We start from the raw sequence: 26686 nt of genomic DNA, 5'->3' as shown, positions 1-26686 counted from the left end.
CTATAATATAACTCAAATGAATATTTATTAATTTTCTATTAAGATTAAAATTTGTTTTAAGTAACTATCTTTGGTTTTTTGACTAGATATAAATAAACAATTCAATCAATATTTGAAACATTAAAAATATTATTTAAACAAGCAGTCCAAGATGCCAGTATCGAAAATGTCTTTATCGGTGTCGTTTATTGCAACATTAAATAGTTTATATTTTAACAAACAACTTGTTTATGTAAAACGATACGATGAGAACTAGATTTATACATAATATTATTATAATTATAATATTTATTATTGTAAATAAATAGATAAGATTGACTGCCTCGTTGGTCTAGTGGCTTGATGTATGGCCGCAGACCCTGAGTATGCGGTCTGCGGCCATACATCAAGCCACTAGACCAAGAGGAATATATTATTAGAGGAATATATATATATCGTAAAATGATATTATCGTAAAAACAGTTCAGTCTATTGACTATGAAATACTCGAATTTATAAAGATCTAGAAATGTTATAGTCTATGGTTAGAATATGAAGTTTTACGTTAACAATATTAGGGGGCAGTTTGTAGCCAGGCGCGTAAGCCTTTAGCTCTCTCCGCTACACTATCCGAGTTGTCGTGGACCACTGGCTCCGGCTGCAAGAGATACATTTATTTAAGTCTCTTTTTATTCTTTTACTAATCATTTAAGTGATGGTGTTTAATCTACAGCTTTATAAATGACGATTTTATTGAGTTAATTTACAATACACAAACGCTGGATGTAATTAAATTTAAGCACTGAATTTTCATGTGCTTAATTTATGTTTATAATTCATCTCGTGCTTGACAGTGAAGGAAAACATCGTGAGGAAACCTGCATGTGTCTAATTTCATTGAAATTATGCCACATGTGTATTCTACCAACCCGCATTTGAGCAGCGTGGTGGAATAAACTCCAAACCTTCTCCTCAAAAGGAAGATGAGGCCTTAGCCCAGCAGTGGGACATTAACAGGCCGTTACTTTACTTTTATTATTTATAGTGTCATGGTTTACGGGTCACCCTAGCGATGAAAAAGTTACAGGACTATTGACGTATCCTCTCCTAACGAAAGCTGAACAGCATTGATAATTTTGTTACTCTTAAATAATTTAAAAGTATATTTCTTCGATGTTGGATTAGTTCAGAGCATTCTATCAGAACCTTTATCAGAATCTGCTAGTATGCTCTTGGAATTTTATCTAATCGCAATAAATAATAAGTGATGTTACAAAATATAGAAGGGACAATGGGGTTGACGTGCCTGTGTAGGGCAAAAGTCCCTAAATTAAATAAAGAAAAAAAAATATGATATTTTTCAACAAAAAACATGTATTTGTATTATACTCACTGCTGACGATGTCATTCTTGTTTGAGACGTAGTTGGCATGTTACAGGAGCTGGTTTCAGGTGAAGCTGAAATTAAAATTGTACAAAAAATCTATTAAATGATATTTTTTTATTAAAATGTTCTATCACTCGTTGAGCAATGATAGAGTAACATATGAGATATACAATAATATCAGAATAAAATTAATGTAATAAATTACGTGCAATTAGCATTCTGTTTTTTATATAAAAAATAGTATGGAAAGTAATTTATATATGGACGTAAATTACGTTACGTTAAATTACGTTAATTTACGCAAAATATACCGATGTCTATGGGCGTCGGTGACCACTTACCATCAGGTGAGCCATATGCTCGTCCGTCTTTCTATTCTATAAAAAAAACAGTATTAAAGGTAACTGTTACATTATTTTCGGTCGCATCCATATTCAATCGAATAATGATATAGATTTCTACAACGACTGCTCATAAGGCTCGTAGGCTCCCCCCACACCGTCACAACCCATAAATACTTTACTCGTGGTAGTTATTTACTGGTGGTAGAGCTTTGTGCAAGCTCGTCTGGGTAGGTACCACCCACTCATCAGATATTCTACCGCAAAACAGCAGTACTTGGTATTGTTGTATTCCGGTTTGAAGGGTGAGTGAGCCAGTGTAATTACAGGCACAAGGGACATAACATCTTAGTTCCCAAGGTTGGTGGCGCATTGGTGATGTAAGCGATGGTTAACATTTCTTACAATGCCAATGTCTAAGGGCGTTTGGTGACCACTTAGCATCAAGTGGCCCATATGCTCGTCCGCCTTCCTATTCTATAAAAAAAAAAAAATACGTAACCGATTGGCAAGGGCCACCTCTGAAGGAGGCGTTTTAGGGTCGGAACGTGCTCAAGTGGAGGCCAATGGATAAATACGATAGTATTTCATCGAGGACGTGCAGATTCCCGAGTTCCCCTCCGCCGCTCCCGCGGCGAGCGCCTCACCGGTGGCGGGGCGGCGCGCGTCGAGCGCCCGCCAGATGTCGCGCACGTCGGCGTGCAGCGCGCGCAGCGAGCGCAGCACGGCGCCGCCCGCCGCGCCGCGCGCCGAGCCGTCCTCCGCCGACGACGCCTCGCTCGTCGTCGCCTCCTGCGGAACGCGCACTCCGCGGTCAATATCCCCGACGTTGTTGGGCTTTTAGAACAAAAACTCAGGGTAGATTTCTTTTTTTTTTAATGAAAATTAACGGTAGCTACGTCGCAGCAGTACTTGAAAGCAGCCACGAGTATCGCGAGTGCTTTGAACTTTTCGACGATCGACACCTATTTATAATTTTATTATCGTATTGAAATCATTTTCTCATCAAAAGTTCATATAAATAATAATTACCAGATATATTAATATAATTAGTTTATAGTATTTGCCAAAATTTCATATATCGCCTTACTTACAAACGTTCTATAGCTAATGTACGATGCTTTGTCTCCTTCTCGCAAATCTATTTTACTCAACTAATAACAGACAAAGATTAACGAATAATCAAGTCACCGCTATACAACGATTATTAGTACGGCCATAATTTAGAATTTGCAAAATATACAGTACAGTCAAGATAAAAATAAGTTTCAACAAATAATAATGACATCCTGAAAATTAATATAAATTACTATGCAATGTAAATGTGAAATAAGCCCTAAAAACAAAACGAGACAACTAAAATCGAAAAACTGAAATAATCTAAATTAATGAGATTTGAAAAACCAGTATCGAGGTCGAGACAAACCTTCAATGTCGAAATGAAACGATAAACCAAAATAAATAATAACTACGAAATCAAATAACTGTCAGGCGATAACAAAACAATCATCAATGTTCGTAAAAGTCCCTGAAACGAAAAATAAATAAAAACAAATGCGATCCTATTATTAATTAAATTCAAAATAAATTAATTAATTGGCAAATTATTTCAAGTCCCCCACCCTCCGTGTGAAATGAAAAGAAATAAGCGACATCGACAAAAAAGAAAAAATGCGACATGGGCAGTGATATACAATCGATGCGTTGCTGGACACCTGTATGAGCGGCGGGTGCGCGTCCGCGAGCCGGCGCAACGCGCGCTCGATGTGTCGCAGCCGAATCTCCTTCTCCCCGAGCAAGGCCCGCGCTCGGTGTAACGCCACTTCTAGCTCGGTCGCTTCGCGTTCCTCCTATCGCGTCATAGAGAATTGCAAGAAAACATTGGACCGTGAATGAGCGACTAATATAGAGTGAATATTGATCCGTGAACATACTTTATCGACTACAGTACAGTACAGTAACAGCTTATTAATGTCCCACTGCTGGATTAAGGCCTATTCTCCCTTTTGAGGAGAAGGTTTGGAGCTTATTCCACCACGCTGCTCCAATGCGGGTTGGTAGAATACACATGTGGCATAATTTCCACGAAATTACACACATGCATGTTTCCTCACGATGTTTTCCTTCACCGTCAAGCACGAGATGAATTATAAACACAAATTAAGCACATGAAAATTCAGTGGTGCTTGTACAGGTTTGAACCCACGACCATCGGTTAAGATTCACGCGTTCTAACCACTAGGCCATCTCGTCTTGATCTAAACTAACTAAAATATAATTTAAATAAAAGTTAACAAATATAAGCTAACTAAATTAATGCACGTCATCGCCGAAGGGGTAACAGATTAATGACACTGTAATTATTTCTAGTTACTTCGTGTTTCTCAAAAAATAACATGTACACTAAAATATGTCCACCAATAATAAATCTACTTCCTCAACTTCCTCTGTGTAGCGACTGCAGAGAACCGTGTCATTGTTATAAAATATATACAACCTTAAACTTTTTATTGTATTTTTTATCACGGTTTTGATGTTAAAAAACTGTAGGTACAATATTTCTTATAATTTTCTTAAGATTATGTTAAAATCTTTCGCAGAAAATATAGTCAATTTCGTATAGAACAGTAACGTATAACTCACCGATGGAGCCCTGTGAGGCGACAACGAAGCCCTAGACTCCCGTAAGGCAGCCCTGCGGCGCTTGAGCACGGCACGAGCGCGCCGCATACCCTCCCGCTCCACTAAGGCGCGGTGTCGCACGAACTCCAGCTCTGGAGTGTCGGCTGCGTCCACTGTTCCTGGAAGATAAATTCCTATCTTATGGTATACTATAACTCTATATATGCTTTCATTAGTTACCTCATTAACATTACACAGCCGAGTGTAATGAAAGGAGCAATAACAAATAAATAACTGACCTTGAATGGAAATAACAAAAATGGTCGAGATGTATATAATGAGTGATATTAATTATGGATTTGTGAAAAAATGAAATTTGGAATGTTGGAAATATAAATGATCGCAAGTTAAAATAAAATGGATAAAAGTACTTCGGTGGAACGATATTGTATTATAAATAAAGATATTCATATATTATATGTTAGTTAGTGTTAACGAAGAAAGCATAGATCAAAAATAATTATTTTTTACTGTATTTTATTGCCGTGGAGTACCGGCTTAGAATAGTACTCCCCCAATCTCATCCCGTGGGTGTCGTAAGAGGCGACTGAGGGACGGGGAAAAGGGGGGATGGGCAGCAGCGTCCCCCCTCCCATAAACATCTTACCCCCTACTGCGCTCGCCAACACGCCTGCCCAGCGCGGCGAGTATGGGCAAACCCCTCCCTTAATGGCAGATGCGCCCAAAAAAAGGCCCCAGTTACCGGCAAGCCCGCTAGGCCCGACCAAGGTAGCGGTCGCGGTATCGGCAGGGCAGGGGGTGCTAAGAATCACCGGTTCACGGCAGGCTACCGTATAAAACGACTGAAAATGGCAACGTATAATGGACGCTCGATGAGGCTGGACCATCACCTCGCCGAATTAGAAGTAGAGTTAAGTCATATAAACTGGCATATACTGGGGTTATCTGAAGTCCGAAGACAGGGGGAGGACACGATAACTCTAGAGTCCGGTAACTTACTCTACTTCCGCGAAGGTGATAACCTCTCCCAGGGTGGTGTCGGTTTTCTAGTCAAAAAGGGTCTCATTAGCAGCATTGTGGAAATCAGTAGTGTGTCGAACCGGGTAGCGTACCTTGTCCTAAAACTTTCCGACAGGTACTCCCTGAAGGTTGTACAGGTATATGCGCCAACTTCGACATACTCTGATGATGTGGTCGAAGCGATGTACGAGGACATCGCAAAGGCCCTCAACGACACCTCGAGGGCCCACTACAATGTTGTTATGGGAGACTTTAATGCTAAAGTGGGAGTACAAGATAGCGGTGAATCGAAAGTCGGACCTTACGGCTTGGGCTGCAGAAATCACAGGGGGCAAATGCTGGTAAACTTTCTCGAAGCGCAGGGGCTTTTTTTGATGAATTCTTTCTTTCAAAAGAAGCCTCAGAGGAGGTGGACCTGGCGAAGCCCCGATAACGTGACAAGGAACGAGATAGACTTTATCATTTCGAATAAAAGGCACATATTTAGAGATGTTTCAGTGATCAACAGGTTTAATACCGGAAGTGATCACCGCTTGGTTCGAGGCACTCTAAATATCAACTTAAAAGCCGAAAGATCGAGAATGATGAGGTCTACTCTCCGACCTACCATGCTCCAAGCTGCTCAAGGCTCCGAAAAGTTCCAAATGGAACTTCAAAATCAATTCACCGCGTTGGAAACCATAAGCAGCATTGATGAGAGAACCGACACGCTGGTCAAAATACTGCAAAACACATCCCGCAAGTGTTTTCCGCCACAGAGAAGAGACAACGCACCAAAACTCTCTGCTGAGACACTCGAGCTCATGAGAAAACGACGAGAACTACCATCGTTTTTGTCAGATAAGGCCTTAAACCGAACAATAAAAACGCTGACGCGACGCGATCTCCGACGCTCCAATACCCGTGCCATCAAGGCTGCGATTGAGCAAAATCGGGGATCGAAAGTGTTCGCTCGCAAGTTTGGGAGGCCGCGTCTGACAAAACTTAAAACTGAAAATGGTGGGGTCGTTACCTCTAGGCCTGAGATTATCGGAGAAGTAGAGAGGTTTTATGGGCAGTTGTTCTCTTCAAGATCGGATAAACCCGTGGGAATCAGTATTGATGACCAGCGCGCCCCTCTTATGCGCCATTACTCCGAGGAGCTCCCGGTCGTTGACCAAGGAGAGATTAGGGCGGCTCTAGAACAGCTTAAAAACAACAAAGCTCCGGGAGATGACGGAATCACAACAGAGTTGCTTAAGGCAGGCGGGACTCCGGTCCTGAAAGAGCTAGCAAGCCTCTTTAATTCCGTCATCCAACATGGCAAGACCCCGGAAACGTGGAGCGGGAGTGAGGTGGTACTGTTTTTCAAGAAAGGTGATAAAACCCTCTTGAAAAACTACAGACCAATCTCCCTCCTGAGTCACGTGTATAAGCTGTTCTCAAGAGTCGTCACGAACCGTCTCGCCAGACGACTTGACGAGTTCCAGCCCCCAGAGCAAGCCGGCTTTCGATCAGGCTACAGCACCGTGGACCACATCCATACTGTTCGGCAGATTGTGCAGAAGACCGAAGAGTACAATCAGCCGCTGTGTATGGCATTCGTGGACTACGAGAAAGCCTTCGACTCCATCGAAACCTGGGCAGTGCTCGACTCATTGCAGAGATGTCATATCGATTGGAGATATATCGAGGTACTGAGATGTCTGTACAACGCCGCTACAATGACTGTCCACATCCAGGACTGTAAGACGAAGGCGATCCAACTGCGCAGAGGGGTGAGACAGGGGGATGTAATATCCCCGAAACTGTTCACCAACGCGTTGGAAGACGTTTTCAAAACGCTGGATTGGACTAGGTATGGAGTCAATGTAAACGGCGAGTACATCTCACACCTTCGATTTGCCGACGATATCGTCATCATAGCAGAGTCGCTGGAACAACTCACCGAAATGCTGCGTAGCCTAGGCGAGTCTTCCCGGTGTGTCGGTCTCGGTATGAACTTGGGCAAGACCAAGGTCATGTTCAATAGGCATGTCGTGCCGGGACCGATATACGTCGAGGGGAAACCTCTCGAAGTTGTTAGTGAATATACCTACCTAGGACAGATAATACAAGTCGGTAGGAACAACTTCGAGAAGGAAGCCGATCGAAGAATTCGCTTGGGATGGGCAGCATTTGGCAACCTTCGTCAAGTCCTCAAGTCGTCTATACCGCAATGTTTGAAGACGAAAGTCTTCAACCAATGCGTCTTACCTGCCATGACATACGGTGCCGAAACGTGGACACTAACTGCGGGACTAGTCCACAAATTCAAAGTCGCTCAGCGTGCTATGGAGCGAGCTATGCTCGGAGTATCTTTGAAGGATAAGATCAGAAATGAGATTATCCGGAAAAGAACCGGAGTCACCGACATAGCTTGCAAAATTAGCAGGCTGAAGTGGCAGTGGGCTGGTCACGTATGTCGTAGGACCGATGGCCGTTGGAGCAGACGAGTCCTAGAGTGGAGACCGCGAATCGGCAAGCGCAGCGTAGGGCGCCCTCCAGCCAGGTGGACCGACGACCTTAAGAAGGTGGCGGGCACCAACTGGATGCGGAAGGCGGAGGACAGGGAGCTTTGGCGCACCTTGGGAGAGGCCTATGTTCAGCAGTGGACAACGATTGGCTGTTGATTGATTGATTTGATTGATTGTATTTTATGTTGACGCGATACTGTGTGAATGTTATGTATACCACCATTTAATATGTATATTGTTAGTGTTTCTATTAAATAAATAAATAATTATACATTCCCGTAAACCCCGTAACAGTATGTGAATGTCCCACTGCTGGGCCAACGGCCTCTTCTCCCTTTTTTGAGAAGAAATATTATATATTAGATAATCATATTTATTAATCTCTATCTATCCGTCTTGATTAATATCAATACCTGTTTTTAGCGCATAATAAACCTTACATTAGATATATAAGCAAATCATATATATCAAACATATGTATATATAAAGTCTGTTTATTTTTATGCATTTTGTATTTATATAATATTTAGGAAGGCAACAATTTTAAAATGAATCATCTTTACGCTCAATAGTCAAGTCAAGGTCAGATTTGAAGTTTTTCTTTCTTTCGTTACGTAACGTTTCATAATTGAACGCTTTTGATATTTCACTTCGGTCACGTTTACATGCATTTTGCATGGAACAAATTATATTTAAATAAACGAAATATAATAATCGAAGCACTTTTGCCATTTAAATTTAATATCATTGTTTACTTTTTTTTTTATTTATGTATTTGTCAACACCAAAAAGTAGTACAACAAATATAGCCCAAAATTCATCATAATTATTTACGTAAATTACCTATTTTTTAAAGGTGTTCTAGAATTACTTGAAATATAAGTCAACAGTCAAAAAACTAATAATTATAAAAAGTTAATTAATAAAATAAAACATTATAAAATTAATAAAAATTTTAAGATAATAGGATAAAAAATTAAAAAATGAATGAATGATTATGAATCTAGATACATTTTAAGAATTTGGAAAATGTCATAATAACTTGTTGCTAATAAAAAAATCCCGAGGAGGGTAATGGTTTATTTCTTATATTTTACACCGCCACATTTAAATTAGACTGGTGGTAGGGCTTTGTGCAAGCTCGTCTGGGTAGGTACCACCCACTCATCAGATATTCTACCGCAAAACAGCAATACTTGATATTGTTGTGTTCCGGTTTGAAGGGTGAGTGAGCCAGTGTAATTACAGGCACAAGGGACAAAAAATCTTAGTTCCCAAGGTTGGTGGCGCATTGGCTATAAGCGATGGTTGACATTTCTTACAATGCCAATGTCTAAGGGCGTTTGGTGACCACTTACCATCAGGTGGCCCATATGCTCGTCCACCTTCCTATTCTATAAAAAAAAAAAGACTATTAGCAATGCATTAAGAATAATAAAGAGCATAAGTCTGGCTTGTATAAGGATATCGTTATTAAAAAACTAGACGGTATTAGAAAAGTATTATTTCATAGTAAAGTTGCCATAATGAATTTAAAGTTCCTTTAAAGTTGCCATAAAGAATTTAATATTATTCGTTTTTATAGACTATACGATAATTTGACATAATAAAGATTTATATTTTATAGTTTGAAATACCTAAATATATTGCAGTCCTATTCTCTAAGGAACACATCAAAACACACTCGTGAATTGTTAAAAGCCAACTTGCGATTATGCTACATTTGCGTGTATCCTTTATAGGCTATAATTATTAAATATAAAGTCACTTATTACCCTGCACTAAATTCACTATTTAGAGTTTGCCCTCGTACTAAGTTTTGACAAATGCTTAAAACTATTTATTGTGATGACGATTGGCGTTGTGATAGAAACAAATAATTACCGAAAAGTTCAAGACCTTATAGATTTGTGTTGACGAAAAATTTGTCATGATTTTTTTTTACTGTAAGTATTAATACTTATACTATGACTTTTAATTTTGTTTATCTTTCAAGCTTCGTATTATAAAATTGTAATCCTATGTGGCCTTAGTAATAAGTAATAACTGTACAACATTTTCTGTAACACTGTTGATTAAAAGTGAAAATAAATAAATAAGAGCCACGTTTACCCAGTGGCTAGAACATGTAGATTTAATCCAACCCTTGACTTGACTTGACTTGACTAGACCCTAGACTCGGGCCAATATCCAGGCAAGAAACACTAACTTTTCATACGCTTAATTTGTATTTATAATTAATTCATGTCGCAATCGGGGTGAAGAACATCGTGAGGAAACCTACATTCTCTGGATAAACTTCTGCCATATGTATATTTATCTGTCCAACAGAGGCACATTGACAGGATTAATTACTTAAATTTTGTTCGTCATAAAATAACTCGAATACCTATTTCAGCAAAAGGATATCTTAAACTGTAGGAAGGCTGACAAGCTAAGTCCGGAAACTGGTCTTCTAGATCGTCCAACTTGCGCAACTGTTGCCTGAGCGATTCAAGCGGGCTTGACCAACCTTCGCCACGTCTGGAAAAATTTTTTACAAGATCTACAAGACGGTTTTGATTGTTTGCAAAATTCCAATTCATTAAAAGTCATTAGCTGTATTTTTTGTTTTAGCAGAATAAGAAGCAAGTGCAAAATTATATTTAAAATTGTAATGCAAGCAGAGCAGTGCGAAAACTGAGGCAATGATAGCGTTCGTTTAGCTCGGTATTCATTTATTTATCATTCAATTCAGGCATATCATTCATACGTTCGTTTAAGCAAGGATAAAATAAATAGGCAAGATATTTTGAGACATATATTTTTTTCTTGTTGAAAACAATATGCTTACTTCGGTGAATAATTAAGACGAGACGTCGACGCAGATTTTAATCTCGTGAAGCACCTACGACGGCTGTGACCTGAAATATTTAAAAGAAAATATTAAACCAACGAGGCACACAATGGCGTTACAAGAAGTGTGTACAAACGTTTTATGGGTATGAAGGTACAGGGGGATTGATATTAAATGAAAGAATTGCATCTGTCATTCGGTGATGGGTTTTTGCAAGCTTTTTTATTTACTATCCACTTATCACATATTCTACTGTCAAACAAGGGTAGGGTAAGCCAGTGTAAAAACAGGCGCAAGAACTTGACATCTTAATTCCCAAATAATATTTCTATAGAGCCAATGTCTATAGGCGGTAGTTACCATATTACATCAGGTTGTTCTATTCCCCACTCTGCGTAGCTATTTCTATAACCAACAAAAATCTTCGATAACATAAACGTTAAAAAGTTCAAGACATTATATGTTATATTATTTAAAATTGACAGTTAATTGGAATAAGCTCCAAACCTTCTCCTCATAATGGAGAGGAGGCCTTAGCCCAGCAGTGGGACATTAACAGGCCGTTTACTGTTACTGTCCAGCTACAAGTGGGAAACTATTAAGTAAATTCATTTATACATTTATTAAGATATTGTACAAAATATGAACTAAACGCTACTGCATTCTCTAACAGTTGATTAATTGGTTATAATATTTATTGGTTGGTTTATTGGTTATGAAAGTTATAATCTCAGAATTATACTCACCGTTAATAGCTTCTTTTGGTTTTTCATCAGCTGTGGTAGCATCCGATGAATCTTGGCAGTCAGTAGTGGTACCTGTTAATATATAAATTGAGATCAACATTCACACACACACACACACACACATACACACACATACCTACACACTCCACACAAATCTTCTGAACCTCCCCTCTAGTATACAGTAGGAAATATCCATTTATCATTTATTTTTTATTTACATAGAACGATATGTCACACTTTCATGTGCATAATTTGTGATTATAATTCATATCGTGCTATACGGTGAAGGAAAACATCGTGTGGAAATCTGCATGTGTCTAATTTCACTGAAATTCTGCCACATGTGTATTCCACCAACCCGCATTGGAGCAGGGTGGTGGAATAAGCTCCAAACCTTATCCTCAAAAAGAGGAGAGGAGGCCTTTAGCCCAGCTGTGGGACATTCACAGGCTGTTACGGTTACGGATATGTCACTAAAATATGAGAGAGGACACTGATTTCTGTAATAAAGGTCTTTGAGCCTAGCTCAGAAATCAGGGACTTCATTATAATTTGTTACTTTGTATGTGAATAAAGATTATTATTATTATTATAAAAAAAAAATTAAATAACATAAAACGATCAAATAGTACTACTTTATATAAGAAATATTATTATTATTATTTATATAAATTTTACTTGTATAAATAAATGTCAAGAAAATGTATGAGTTTTCATATTCCAGGTCAAATATATTCAAGGTCAGTTTTTTAAGTACCATATCTGGTTTCGTAAATATAAAACTAACCAGCATCCTTATCTCTATCTCGTCTCCGTCGAGGCGGTTCTCTGAACGCGACTGCATTTCTCTTCGTTCTTGGATTTTTAATCGCAGACATTTGTGATGTATCCGATTGAAGGGTCTGAAAAGAAATTAATTGTGATAGAAAATAGTTTTTTTTAGCATCGATCCTGATCTGTTTTTAGTTTTCCCATAAAATCCAAAATTGATACTAATGACACACATGATATTCCATTGGGGTTTCTATATTTATGTAACTCTATGGTATGAACTTCATACTACAGAATAAAGTTAATCGTATACTTAACTTTATATATAAGAATTATATGAAACGAAATTGTGTAACCAAAAGAATATTTTATTCAATAACTAATTCGTGGGGATAATCATTCATTTTATATGGAGTGAATCTTCGAATGAAGTTTAAAAAATGTAGATTTCAGACTATCAGAAGCGTGGCCCATTTTTTATGAATAAAAAATGCGGTATCTCACTGTTATGTCATGGAATTAAGTTTATTTTTTAAATATAGGTAGTAGGACAGGCATATGGATCAACCGATGATAAGTGGCCACCACCACCCATAGACATTGGCACTGTAAAAAATATTAAACGCACCGTCGCTTACATCACCAATGCGCTACCAACCTTAGACACTAAGTCCTGAGATGTTATGTCCATTGTGGCTGAAGTTTCACTCGCTCACTTACCCTTCCCATCGGAACACAACAATTTTGAGTACCATACACCCAGACGGCCTTTCCATCAAGAAAATAGTATATATAATGATCTAAGCCTCTACTTTATAATAATAACACTAATAATTATCAAGTATATGTTTCATACACTTACATTATCTCTTCTGACTTTCCATTCGTCATTGTTATTGTCAACTGATTTCTGCGCGTTACTCTCCGAATACGAAGTTTCATTGTCGTTAAATTTTATTGTCAGATTGTTGTTCCTTATCCTCGGCGGTTCGGCTTCAACGACAACGCTTACTGATGTTTCATTCAATTCCTTACATCTATAAAATAAAATAATAAAATTATATAACAATTTTTATTTTATTTATTGTATTTTATTTAACTTGTCATAACAAGCAATTATAGAATCTTTATCTGCCGTTTGTTTTATGAAAAATCTTTCGAAATAAAAAAAATATCATAGACCTACTATTACATAGCGGTTTGGCTTTACTTAAAGATTTAGAGATTGAGTACCTGATTGTTACATTGAATATTGTTAAAATATAGTGACATACAGTGGAGACCCACTAATTCAATCGGTTAAACCGGACGGATTAATTCAACTGATATTAACCACCATCTTCGCTACAGTGCAACAAGCATTACCCATTCACCAAACATGGCATTCAATACATCCTGAGTTTTACTGGCTTACACTCACATCAAACCAAACTAAAACGCCATGAATTGTTGCTGGTTAGTGCTACAATAAATGGCAAGTGAGTTATATCAGACTGATATGGACAAAGCCAAATTATCTAGTGTACATATTAAATATTTTTCAGCGAATTCTTATAAAAAAATTATATATTAACAGCCAATCATTGTCCATTGCTGAACATAGGCCTCTCCCAAGGTGCGCCAAAGCTCCCTGTCCTCCGCTTTCCGCATCCAGTTGGTGCCCGCCACCTTCTTAAGGTCATCGGTCCACCTGGCTGGAGGGCGCCCTACGCTGCCTTAAAAAAACGTTAAATAATTATATGTGTTCAAAAAACATACCTTTCTAACGATGGATTGGCTTTGTGCGAATTAGATTTCTCCGTTTCTGAACCCGTAGTCATGCTCATTTCACGTCGTTTGTTACGTCTCTCTATCGACATCTAAATATATAAATAATTCTGATTAATACTTACGAAGTTTACGATATTTAAACGTTATTTCAAATCTTAATTATCGCCGTACTTTCAAATCACACAGAATATAAACAAACCAAAAAATCATTAATAGTAAAAAAGATAATATTTAATTCGTTTGCAATGATCTTCAGATCATGATCTTCAGATAAAGCCGAGATGGCCCAGTGGTTAGAACGCGTGAATCTTAACCGATGATCGTGGGTTCAAACCCGGGCAAGCATCACTGAATTTTCATGTGCTTAATTTGTTTTTTTAATTCATCTCGTGCTTGACGGTGAAGGAAAACATCGTGAGGAAACCTGCATGTGTCTAATTTCATTGAAATTCTGCCACATGTGTATTCCACCAACCCGCATTGGAGCAGCGTGGTGGAATAAGCTCCAAACCTTCTCCTCAAAAAGGGAGAGGAGGCCTTAGCCCAGCAGTGGGACATTAACAGGCTGTTACTGTACTGTTACTGATCTTCAGATTCACATTTTATTAACTATCTTCACTCGAGATATTATATAACGTACAGGTTTTACACGATTTTTACTTAGTTTTAAAGTTAGTTCGTTAGTTAAAGTGAATATACTCGAGTGGAATAGTGTTGTATTATAAATAGTACGTATTAGTTAATTTTAGTTAAAATGCATTTGCATGTCACTAAACATGATATAAATTATTATTATTGAAGCCAATAAACCGTATCGAGTATCGGTGGCGACCTTGACGTCGTGCTTGAGGCGCGCGTACTTCTCCTTGAGGCAGCGGTACTTGTCGGCCAGCGCGCGCTCGTCGGCCGCCCGCGCCGCGCGCTCGCCCGCCAGCCGCGCGCGCAGCTCGTCCACGTGGCACGCGTGCTGCGCGCGCAGCCGCTCCACCTGCGCCGCACACACTGCACTAGCGCGCCCCGGGCCCGCCGCTCGGGGCGCTGACTAGCCGGACTTGATTTGTTTTGTTATAGGCGGACGGGCCACATGATGTTGAGTGATCCCCACCGCCCATGGACATTGGCGGTGGAAGAAATATTTACCATTCATTACATCGCCAATGCGCCCCCGACCTTGGGAGCGAAGATGTTATGTCCCTTGTGCCTGTAGCTACACTGAACGTAACAATTCCGAGTATTGCTGTTTAGCGCTAGAATATCTGATTAGTGGACGGCACCTACCCAGACGGGCTTGCTAAAAGCCCTCCCACCTAGTAAAATCTTAGCCGATCTAATATATAATATATATCCTACTCGATTGTGACGGAAAACATTGTGAGGCACAGGTGGCCTGGTATGTAAACATAGTTTGAAATTCCTAGAGTTATTTCTAGCAGAGGCCATTGAATAAAGAGCTTTAAAAAATAAGAATACGACAATTTAGAGAAGTTAATATTTAGATTAAATTTATATAAAATTGTACCAAATATATAAAAAACGGGATTTACCTCAGCTCTGTAATCATGTCGCAGTTCGGTAACTCGAGACGTGTGTTCCTCCCTTAATGTTTCTATAGTGGCTCTATTTTCTTCTATCATACGAGACCTCTCTCTATTTAAATTCATTTGTAGTTGGCTGTGAACCTCTGTGAGAGCACGTTCGTTATCTGCAAGAAATAATTTATTACCTTGTTATTTCATATTATTAATTTTCATTCTTGTTGTTAAAATAATTAATTAACTATTATATTTTAATAAATATAAACGTTTGTATTTTTGAACGTCAAAGTTAATTTAAAGAAAAACTTAACAAAGAGGTTTATTACATTATATTTTTTAATTATTTTTTATTATTCTCGTAATAAAAATCACCACAAAAAGAACCACCTATTAATTATATTAATTTAATTACATCGTTTTATATTTTTTTCTTAATACAATATAGAAATACAATATAATCTACATCAAGTATGTCACCTATCTCCAATTGTTCACGTAATTCACTGTATTTCATCTTGTAATCATTTCTCAATTTTGCCATACTATTGTCGTGTTGTTTCTCAGCTGCTTCGACATCGTTTCGATACCTCCTCTCTAATTCCTTTAATTTGTTCTGCAAGTCTTGTTTTTGAATGCGTTCGGCTTCCGCTAATGCCTACAATTGGAAAACTACTAAGACTACCGAAAATAGTAAAATTTAGGAGCTTTAATTGATATAAAAACTCAATTACAACATTTCTTAAGTAAAACGACTTTAAAATAGCAAGGCCCAACTTCCTCTACAAATATATTTTTATGTTTATCATTTTTTAAATATGCCTTTCATTTTATATATAACGCGACATAAGGGAAGTCAAAGTTGTATTGTCTAAATTACTGATTACGATAAATATTAATGATATTTTACTATTATATGTGCTTACATCTTCCATTTCCCGTCGATGTCTATCCGCTTGTTCTGATAATCGTATTTTCTTTTCATTCAAAAACTTCTCCTCGGCTTCTTTTAAGTCCTCCTGCAATTCTGCTCTTAATCTCTTTTCTTTTGCCGAAAATTCCATTCGTATTATCTCCAAATCTTTCTGCAAAGATAACTCTAGCCTTCTCCTTTCATCTTGCTTATTCCTCTCGAACATTTCTCTCATTCCCATATCTGGTATTAGCGGAGACTTTATAGGTTTTGGACTTTCTTCTTGAGTTTCAAATTGATAAACTACAACTACGTTATCCGAACTAGATTTCCCTTGAGATAGTATTACTCCATCTAATCTAGGACTAGACAGACCTTTACCTAAGCTAGATGCTGAATCAGATGATTTTAATGGAGCTGGTATAAGTTTATTCAATGGTTTGAATGTTGATAACGGACTCGACCAATTTTTAGTGAATTCTAATCTAGGTGACCTGTCTGATCCTAAGCTAGGGGTAGGCGATAACTTAAGTTGAGTCTTAATATCTTTGGGTGTATCTATACTATTTGATCTAACGCTGCTTTTAGATTCATCGTCTTTAACCGTTTTTCTGGAATCTTCTGAATCGGAATGTGTAAATTTGGCTTGTTTTGGAGTGAAATCTAATTTAGGAACTTTTATTTGAGGTATTGGAATGTCTCGTGATCTTTGTACTGAATCCGTTGCTTTGGAATGTGTTCCTTCTTGTGAACTTTCGTCGGTACGTGGACTTTTTTCTTTATCTTTGATATCGTCTGGAATTTCTTGTTTATTTTGTGTATTCGAATCATCTAAGTCGTTGAGATCTAAATTAGCAAATTCTCTATCAGGCGAATCGATCGATGTTTCCGATTCAATGCTCTCCATCAAGTTTATAGAAATTTTGCTTTTTAGAGGTATCATAGGAGACCTATAGAGAAAAATTAAAGATGTAAAACGACATTGTAAATAATTTGATAAACATTAAATGATATCGTTTTCAATAATTTATTTCACTTTTACTATAAAACTTACCTTGGCCTCGACTCTTTGTCCGAAATGGGCTCCTCCAAGGTCACTGACGTAGGTTCGATATCTGTTCGACGAACTAACTCGGATATTTTTTGGAAATTCTTCTGGAATAACTCTGGTTTGATATAGTCACCTGGCGGTGGCTTTACAAGGCGCCGTCGTGGTGACGTTCCACGATTTAGGCTTTCACTGTCTGAAAAAAAAAATTGCAAACATTGAATACATATAGTAACTTTTAAAGTTTCGTCATTGAAGAGTATGTCAAGCGAGGGTGAGCAATTATTCTAAACATGGTAACACTATATTATATATATACCTAAGATTATTCTTGATAATAAGGTTAATTCTGCTAATTGATCACATCTGCCTATTGGCAACATTGGCATTGTTCAAAATATAAACGATTCTTTACAACATCAATTACTTACCAAATAAATAATATTTCATCATCATTCATTGATGTTTTCAGTTGTAATATGTATATAGTTCCCTTACGTCAGAAATTAAACTAGCTCACTAGTCCTTGAAATTGGAATACAGCAATACAAAGTATTGATGTTAGGTTGACGTACAATAAATAAAATGGTGCTACCTATTTAGTCGCTTTGCACAAAGACCTACCACAAGTACATATAAAGTATATATTTACTATAATATATGTTTTTTTTTTAGTCGAGATGGCCTGGATGGATAAACGTGGGTTCAAACCCGGGTAAGCACCTCTGAATTTTCATGTGCTTTTCTGTTTATAATTCATCTCGTGCTTTTCCGTGAAGGAAAACATCGTGGGGAAACCTGCATGTGTCTAATTTCATCGAAATTCTACTACATGTGTATTCCACCAACCCGCATTGGAGCAGCGTGGTGGAATAAGCTCCAAATCTTCTCCTCAAAAAGGGAGAGGAGACAAAAAGGGACTGTTATTACTGTTATATGTTTTTATATTCGCAATTAACTTACCAACAGAATCTCTCTCTGAATTCGAGACGCTCTTTGGTTCTCTCGGACTTTCTATCACACGAGGAGGTAATGGGGGCCTAGATACTAACGGGGACAATGTATTGACTGTTTGTGTGATCGGTGCTAATGTCATAGGTGTGATAGGAGATACCATTATAGGTGATGATGGGATGATAGGCGATGGAACTGTGGGTGCTACACTAATGATAGAACTCTGTGCGTCGTTTTGTTCCGACGAACTATTCGAGCCCGGACTGACGGTTGGATCAGGCAAGTTTTCTAATTTGAATCTGCAAATAAAATTATTTTATTTTTTATCTTATTTTTCTTTGTGAACTGCTCACACTGATCTATTTACCTTAAGCATTCATACCTTTCTCAAAATTTTGAAATATATTTAAATGTTTTACATTTACAGCCTAACTTATATATTATATTAATAAAAAGTTAGTAGGTGAACAAATCATCTAATTGTTATTGGTCTGGTCCAGACAAACAAACAATGTCAATAAAGACTATAATTCATTCTTTACATTAATATAAAATGTTGTATTACTTGCTTTAAAAAAAAAACTAACTCACTCGTTTTCAAAACATAATACGTAATTAATTCATGAAACACCATAACCGTTTTAGTAAATATCAACTTTTCATCAATTTATTACCAATTTCAGTGTAGTTTTTCAAATTATTCAATGACTTATTTCATCGCTAGAATTTATCGCTAACGGGTATAAAATCATTTCGACTATCTATTCAACATTTCATATGAAAAATTTCTACAAAAATAGCAAATTTTAATTATATCGAGAATTTAGGTTACTCACCTCACACTTTTCTTGTCCTCTTCAAAGCTTGGAGTCTGTTTCGATTTCCCCAGCACTAAGCTCTCAATCTTCCTATGAAAAAGATCAGAAGTTTTCTCCCTAAGGATACCTTTTGGTGGATCACTTTTCGTAACTGAATCGAGTTGAAGAGATTTCTCTGTATCTGGACTGGGGAGATTGGAGCGCGACATCTTGAAGAACATACTGCCTTTACCTATAAAAGGACGTAAACTCTCACTTATTAAAGGAAACTCAATATAGTTACGTCATCTTAGTTTTCGATAAGATTACTAATTACTTGACAATTTATTCGTTAAAAAATCACGTTCTAATATTATAACACATACCAGACAAAGGTAAACCCTTGTCAACTTTGGCAGAAGCTAACAGTGGACTGAAATTCTCCTCTTCTGGACTGGTCAGAACATGCATTTTCAGGTCAATAATCTCAGATTGCTGTTTAAATAACATTTTAGGTCTTTCAAATGTTGGTCGACTTAATATATCTCTGTCTGAAATATTCCTCACGAGGCTTGGTTTAGGCGATATAGTGCTGTCCACGCTTCGTCTTAAGGGCGAAATTCGGAGATCACTTAATTTCTTATCCAGTCTAGAAAGGGGAGCAAGCGGTGGCCGTCCTAATGGCGTTAGCCGTCTATTTCCGGGCACCAACGTGGTATGGTCTTTAACATCTGAAGCGTGTTGTTCGCTGTCTGTGCTTAAATCCTCATCTTCACTTTCCACTTTGGTTTCAACGCGTTCGAGATTTTTAGTATTCTCTTCAGAGGTAAGAAGTTCCTGTATAATTTAATAATGCTGTATAATTAAAACAAATATGTATTATATGTTTCTTTTATAATTTTATTAATTATTACATATTACTTAAAAAAATATGAAGAAAATTTTTTTGAATCACAATGAATTTGGAGATATATGTATATCATTATTTGGTATAAAATACTTTTCATTGATCAACGTCAATATAAACATTATAAGAGGTATGCGTTATTTAAACTAATATATCCAATTTTTTAAATAAATCTAATTGTAAAGCTGCTTTAATAACATAAAATATATTTTTACATACATACCTGTACCGAGGCACAAGTGTCATCTTGCATTGACGCATCTCGCGCCTTTTTCACCAGTTCTCTGTATACGTGATCTAGGGGATGCTCCCACTGGGTCTTCTTTGTATCTTCATTGTAATAGTAATGGGTTTGAAGCTTTTCGTCGAAACTGTTATAGAACACATCCAAATTGTTTACAATTTTATTACATATATATTTTTTAAATTAATCTATGTTAGGAATATATCAAATCATTAAAAAATTAGTAATTTGTCTATGGTTTCACTTTAATGTCTTTAATTAGTTTGCATTGACAGAACACCACAGACAGGCGACACGCGAGGACCCATGCCAGATACCTCTGTCATAATAGCGAATTGAAACAAGACAAAAGATATATAGTCATTATACAATGTTTTTTTATAGAACAGAAAGGCGGACGAGCATATGGGTCACCAACGCCCATAGACATTGGCATTGTAAGAAATGTTAACCATCGCTTACACCACCAATGCGCCACCAACCCTGGAAACTAAGATGTTATGTCCCTTGTGTCTGTAATTACACTTGCTCACTCACCCTTCAAACCGGAACACAACAATACCAAGTACTGCTGTTTTGCGGTAGAATATCTAATGAGTGGGTGGTACCTATCCAGACGAGCTTGTAGATGTATACTAATAAGTATACATTGTAGTACGGAGACATTTTTCTGAAATACTTAACTGCCTAACTGCGCTTTGCAGTTTCACACGCTTTAAATGAATGTTATTTTATAATGCACTAATGCACGCTTCGAATATAAAGCGGTTCATACTTTAATTATTTTAATTTATTCCTAAAGCTTGGAGGGTGACAACTAATGATCAAGATTAGCTTACATTTATAAATTGCCCGCACCAAAAAAAACCTAATAATTCATTTAAAAGCTAAAACCAATAAATAATCATTATAATGCCCCTCGGTATACATAAAATGGTATATCAAGGAAGGGAGTAAATCAAGACTAAACTAAAACAAATATATATTTTTATAGAAATGTTGCTACCACGTTAAGCACTGGCAGTTTTTATCTAAATATGTATAAAATAAAGAAAAGAAATTTAAAATTAGAACTCTGTTAGTGTAACCTTGATTATGGTTTGCGTACCATGTAACGTGCGTACGTAATATAACAATATGAAATGCTTTACGTAAGATCCTAGCACATCTCCGAAATAAGGTATGCTAGGATAATTTCAGTCCAAATTTTAAAATATCTTTATTAGCTTGCGAATGAATTATTAACAAATCAAGATGGCTTATATTTTAGGTTCACGTTTATTAAACGACTACGGAAGCGACTTATATGATTTCAGTTGGTATGTAAGTATGTACCTGTTCCCGCTAACGTTCTAAACTATTTAGCATATTTTGACAAATGAGTTATCGTTAGAAGCATCTTGATCGTCTGCTGGTTATTGGCGGTATGTGGCGTTACTCAATATCACCCTCTAGAGGACATAAAGGCCTGTGGTTAAAAAAATATTTGGAAATGTGCGGTGTTGACCATAAAATAAAATGGCTTAATGGCAGCACATTTAACATACATAAAATAATACCAGTTTTTGATCGCTGCTTTGCTTTGAATCAAATCGATATTTGGCAAAAACTTAAAACATCAAACAAGTAAAGTTTATAAAATTTTACTTGTTTTAATTTCATATGATTAGCGGGTACTGATCAAAGTGAGTTCAAATTGATAATTGGTGTTTTTTAACAAAGTCGAACCGCGGGAAATACAGATACAAAAATCGAGATATAATCGGCCTGGTCACGTTTGCAACGCAATATTTATTTTTATATGTGTTATTTGTGTAATGACAATAAAATATGTCTCGTACAGCCACAATAAAATATATATCTGAAATTGAGAAAATTATCCATCGCAATTACAATTAATGCTATTTCGATAACGTGAAATAATTTACTGATTCCGAAATTCGGGGAAGAATGTCTAAATTGCGCGCCTGAGGCATTCGGCCTCAGTTGCTTACTATATCGTGACCCTTACCGTATGTTTCAGATTCGTAGAGCAGCAGATTTCGATCTATTCCGAGGCCGACTAATTAATTACCTTCTCAATTATTCCATAACTTAGTCAAAAAAATCTTAAAAGGTACAAGGCCTTTAATCGTGTTACAGGACAAAATGGCGTAGCAGACTGTTGTAATCGAAAATATCACCAATTTTAAGAGTAATTTTAAATAACTGGCCTACCTCAACCTAATATCCCAATAACAGCCAATTGCATCAGAAGTTGAAACAAAATCTATAACAATTTATTGATCTCGTAGAAGTAGGGTCACATTGTAAGGATACGAGCATATATAGGTAGAAGTTGCCAAGCAATTGTTCCTAGTTCATAACAACAAAACAACCGATCAGTGTGACCAATTTATTTCTGTTTCCTATTTTAAATTGTAAATTTGTTTAACAATTTTACTGAACTGTGAAACTTTAAAGAATACTAAACAAAAACACTTTTCATTTAGACAAAATGGCATGTTATTTTTATTTAAACATGAACATTAAAATCACGCATGTCACGTTAATAGTCTAAATTTAAAGCGGATGGAACTGCGAAGCTCAGCTACTTATATACAAATATTATATATTAAATCTTCGTCGAAACACGCTGCATATACATGTTATGTACATTAGTTTGTAGTTTTGTTAGGTAGGCATTACAAAAACAAGTTATTTTCATTTATTATAATAGATTCATAGAAGACAGATAAATATCAACCTTTTGCTGATACATTTACTAATATTTCAAATTGAAGTTTTCACGTAATAAAAATCAAAATTGACGCGTCTGTATATAATTTAAAATAACTGTATCTAATGGTCAGTACAGTAATATGTCCCATTGCTGGGCTAAGGCCTCCTCTCCCTTTTTGAGGAGAAGGTTTGGAGCTTATTCCACCACGCTGTTCCAATGCGGGTTGGTAGAATACACATGTGGCAGAATTTCAGTGAATTTCGACACATGCAGGTTTCCTCACCATCAAGCACGAGAGAAGTTTTCCTTCACCGTCAAGCACGAGATGAATTATAATAACAAATTAAGCGTATGAAAATTCAGTGGTGATTCGGTTAAGATTCACGCGTTCTTACCCCTGGGCCATCTAGGCTCCAATGGTCGGTTAGTCTTTTTTTCATCAAATTCGATTGATTGTATCAAAAGTTATAACAACTTCAAGTTCAAGTATGTATCTTTGTTGTCCACTATTTTAGACATCTATACAAATAAATAAAATTTATTGTAAGTTAATATTGTTATTTACGATTTACCAACCATTTTAATATTTTATGGGTATAATTCAAATAAGCATTATGTACGTTAAATTTAATTTGATGGATTTTCGTCAAAAACTGAACTCTAAGCTGCTGAAGTCGCGATTTTTAGTCGTTATAAATAAGCCACATTAGCTTAACAGTAAAATTTAATACTGAATCAGAAAATCCTTTATTCACGTAGGTTGTTACCAGTATTTTTAAGCTATGACTTTACAGTTAGAGCTGGTTAATAATGTCGATCCTACCAAGAAGAACCATCGGAAGTATTTTCCATTTCGAATTCTATATCGACTTTAAATTAAAAAAATAATTATATCACTAAGCCACATCTGTTAACCGACCAAAGTAACAATATGATTATAGGACACTTAATGAAATTAAAATTAAATGTTACCATTAAAAAAATGTTTTATTTACTTGTTATTTATATAGAAACCCCATTAGATTTTTATTAGACTTAGAAATATAGTAAGTTCAAAAAAGCCATCTTGAACCAATCAGCATGGATATATCTCGGTACTGAACAAATGCAATTCTTAAAAATACGTTAACATTTAACCAGAGATAAGCACTGGCTGCACAGGAGACAAATTATAAACATAAATTAAGCACATGAAAAACGCTAGTGCTGATATGCATTTTAAAATTTGACCTCTATACAAACAACATTGATAAGCCAGTGACACATCAGTACCCCTGAGTCAGAAAACATCAAAGGATGATGCCAGCTACGATGGACCTTACTAGACTAGAGTGGCAACATATTGTCCAATGGCAACAGCTGCTAAGACCTCTGCTAAAAGGCACGCAGAAACCAGAGATATACTTTAAGCACTTACAAAACAGACTAACTTTCATAAACTTATAGCATTGTTTACTGTAAAATTAAGGCTATGTTTTTTTTATATATTTGAATACAAATTTAAAATTTATATAATCGGAATTCTATTAAATATCAAACATGAAACATGCATAGTGAATGTCATGTGTAGCAATAATTAAAGTTAAACACTCTATTCTATTTGACGTCATAACATTTTTATTTCTAAAGCCACGGCTAATGTGTGTTTTTATTATAGTTATATGTTAGTAGATTGCCACACCTTTTGTATAATTTATTGTATGCTAGTAAATTTAGTATATATGTTCCAAATCCTCCTATTTGATCATTGCATTTTTTTAAACAAAAGCAATAAAAATATATTCTACTAAAGATGCTGTACAGGTAGGTAGGTAAAGGTGGAGTATGATATAAAATGATTAAATAACAGTATGAAAGTAAATGTTCCTCAATGCTCAATAAAGGAACCTTTTTTTAATGCTGGAAAAATGCATTATGCGTTTCTTCCATGGACACAGTGGGTGGTATGTGGGACTCGTCGGTATCTAAGGCGCTGAGTACGCCCTAAACATCGGAATACCCACTAAAAAACCAACGGTACCCTTTCCGTCTCAATGAGGAGCGCCACGGGATCGCTTGCGCATGCTACCGTGACGCTCTGACTGCCGGCCCGCCTATGCTGGCCTCCATTCTCCTAAGGGGAAGATACTGCGAACCCTCCTACTCAATTAAGGAACCTTATGTAGCTAAAAGTAATTACATTTTAACATGTTTTTATTATAAAATATATCAGTATATAACTTAATAAACTTTGCATTGAATTTGCTTAAAGTTTAACCATGTTTCCATAGTCTTAAAAAACTCAAAAAAAACTACATGAATTAAAGTTGTACTTACTATGCCTTCCATGGTGCCGGTAATGCTTGCATGAGGCCATCCCGAGCCAGTGGCAAGAGATGGCTCTCACTCTCAGGATCAATGCCCAGCTGACAGGCATAGTCAGATATTTCTAAAGAAAAATGAATCAATAACATTAAAAATTTAATTAGGCATAGTCAGATATTTCTAAAGAAAAATGAATCAATAACATTAAAAATTTAATTTGCGTTTTTCAGGCTGTTAGTAATATATCCTTTTGTAAGAGTTAAAAGAGCATTAATAATATTTCAGTAACAATTTCATTGGATCTCAGTAATACATACTACATTGATAATATTCTGATAACATTTTAAATAAAAATACGTAAATTTATAAATTTAATAGCTAATAAGAACAAATTTATGGAATTTGTTTGGTTGTTGAAATATCAAATATAATTAGATAAATATATAATTACAAATATTTAAAAAACTTATAGGTACTATAACAAATATATAAGTATATAAAAAATACAAACAATACCAACCTTCTGCAGATGGCTGACTGTTCTCATCAAATATCTCACGGCACACCACGGCCGACGGTGAACTCATAATTAGATATCATATTTTAATTTATTTAAAAACAAAACCGCACGTATTCAAATCATATTTATCGCTAAAAATCTTTTTATTCATTATTGAATAATCAACGGCGAACAAGACATCGCCTGATGAAGAAAATCTTGACAACTAAATGACAGTAAAGTAATAAAGTTGCTATTTGTTGTTACTAGCTTTACTAAAAATGGCGCAAAGTGCTGCCACTATAGCGCTTTCGATGCTATATTTTATGTGTAATTCAAAGAGAATATAACAACTTGGTGTAATTAACGTGTATTTGATAATTTTATCACCTAGGACTATTTTGCTTCTTAATTTTAATTCTGGAAATGTAATGTTAAATGCTAAAAGTTGTTCAACAAAATGTAAAAGATTATGAAGACTAATAATTACTGTATGTAAAAAACATATTTTTAATTTGATGAAAAGTAGAGATCTACCTAAGGAAAATCGAAAGAAAAAAAAATAATGATACTAAATGGATTTTATTTTTACATATATAATATAATTTTAAATTAGTATGTACAAAATCGTATACTATCGTAAAAACTTTAACTAATTTAAAGGTTTTTACAATTACTTTTTAATCGTTAATAATAAAAAATAGGGATTTGTCTTTGTATGTTTTTTCTTATTCTTAAATAAAAACGTTTGATGGACTACTCTTATTTTACTATTGCG

General features: G+C 36.2%; 1 protein-coding gene across 2 annotated transcripts; it reads right to left on the bottom strand.

The window, feature by feature from the left end:
• Positions 1–420: 420 nt before the first annotated feature.
• LOC126769373 (centrosomal protein of 164 kDa) lies at positions 421–26121 on the bottom strand. 2 transcript variants are annotated; one of them, XM_050488096.1, is made up of 21 exons: positions 25930–26121; positions 25422–25533; positions 20363–20510; positions 19619–20069; positions 19272–19485; positions 18445–18734; positions 17488–17677; positions 16447–17383; positions 16001–16178; positions 15533–15690; positions 14821–14976; positions 13977–14077; positions 13081–13255; positions 12235–12349; positions 11448–11519; positions 10699–10768; positions 10255–10388; positions 4351–4508; positions 2355–2499; positions 1373–1437; positions 421–637 (listed from the first exon to the last, which is right to left on the bottom strand). In XM_050488096.1, the coding sequence occupies exons 1-21, from the start codon at positions 25994–25996 to the stop codon at positions 554–556; spliced, it is 4020 nt and encodes a 1339-aa protein (XP_050344053.1). In that variant the 5' UTR covers positions 25997–26121; the 3' UTR covers positions 421–553. The 2 variants fall into 2 exon arrangements, with proteins under 2 accessions (XP_050344053.1, XP_050344054.1); XM_050488097.1 differs by lacking the exons at positions 25422–25533; positions 25930–26121 and adding an exon at positions 25109–25235.
• Positions 26122–26686: the final 565 nt, after the last annotated feature.

This window comes from Nymphalis io, chromosome 7 (assembly GCF_905147045.1).
Source record: "Nymphalis io chromosome 7, ilAglIoxx1.1, whole genome shotgun sequence".
Classification (NCBI taxonomy): domain Eukaryota; kingdom Metazoa; phylum Arthropoda; class Insecta; order Lepidoptera; family Nymphalidae; genus Nymphalis; species Nymphalis io.
Note: the sequence above shows the minus strand (reverse complement) of the source record. Positions and strands in the feature narration are given on the sequence as shown.

Coding starts and splice junctions, on each gene's coding strand:
- LOC126769373 (XM_050488096.1), bottom strand. CDS start 25,996: ATGAGTTCACCGTCGGCCGTGGTGTGCCGTGAGATATTTGATGAGAAC. Junction 25,534..25,929: donor CAGTCAGCCATCTGCAGAAG/GTTGGTATTGTT, acceptor ATTTTTCTTTAG/AAATATCTGACTATGCCTGT. Junction 16,179..16,446: donor ATCGACGGGAAATGGAAGAT/GTAAGCACATAT, acceptor TTCCAATTGTAG/GCATTAGCGGAAGCCGAACG.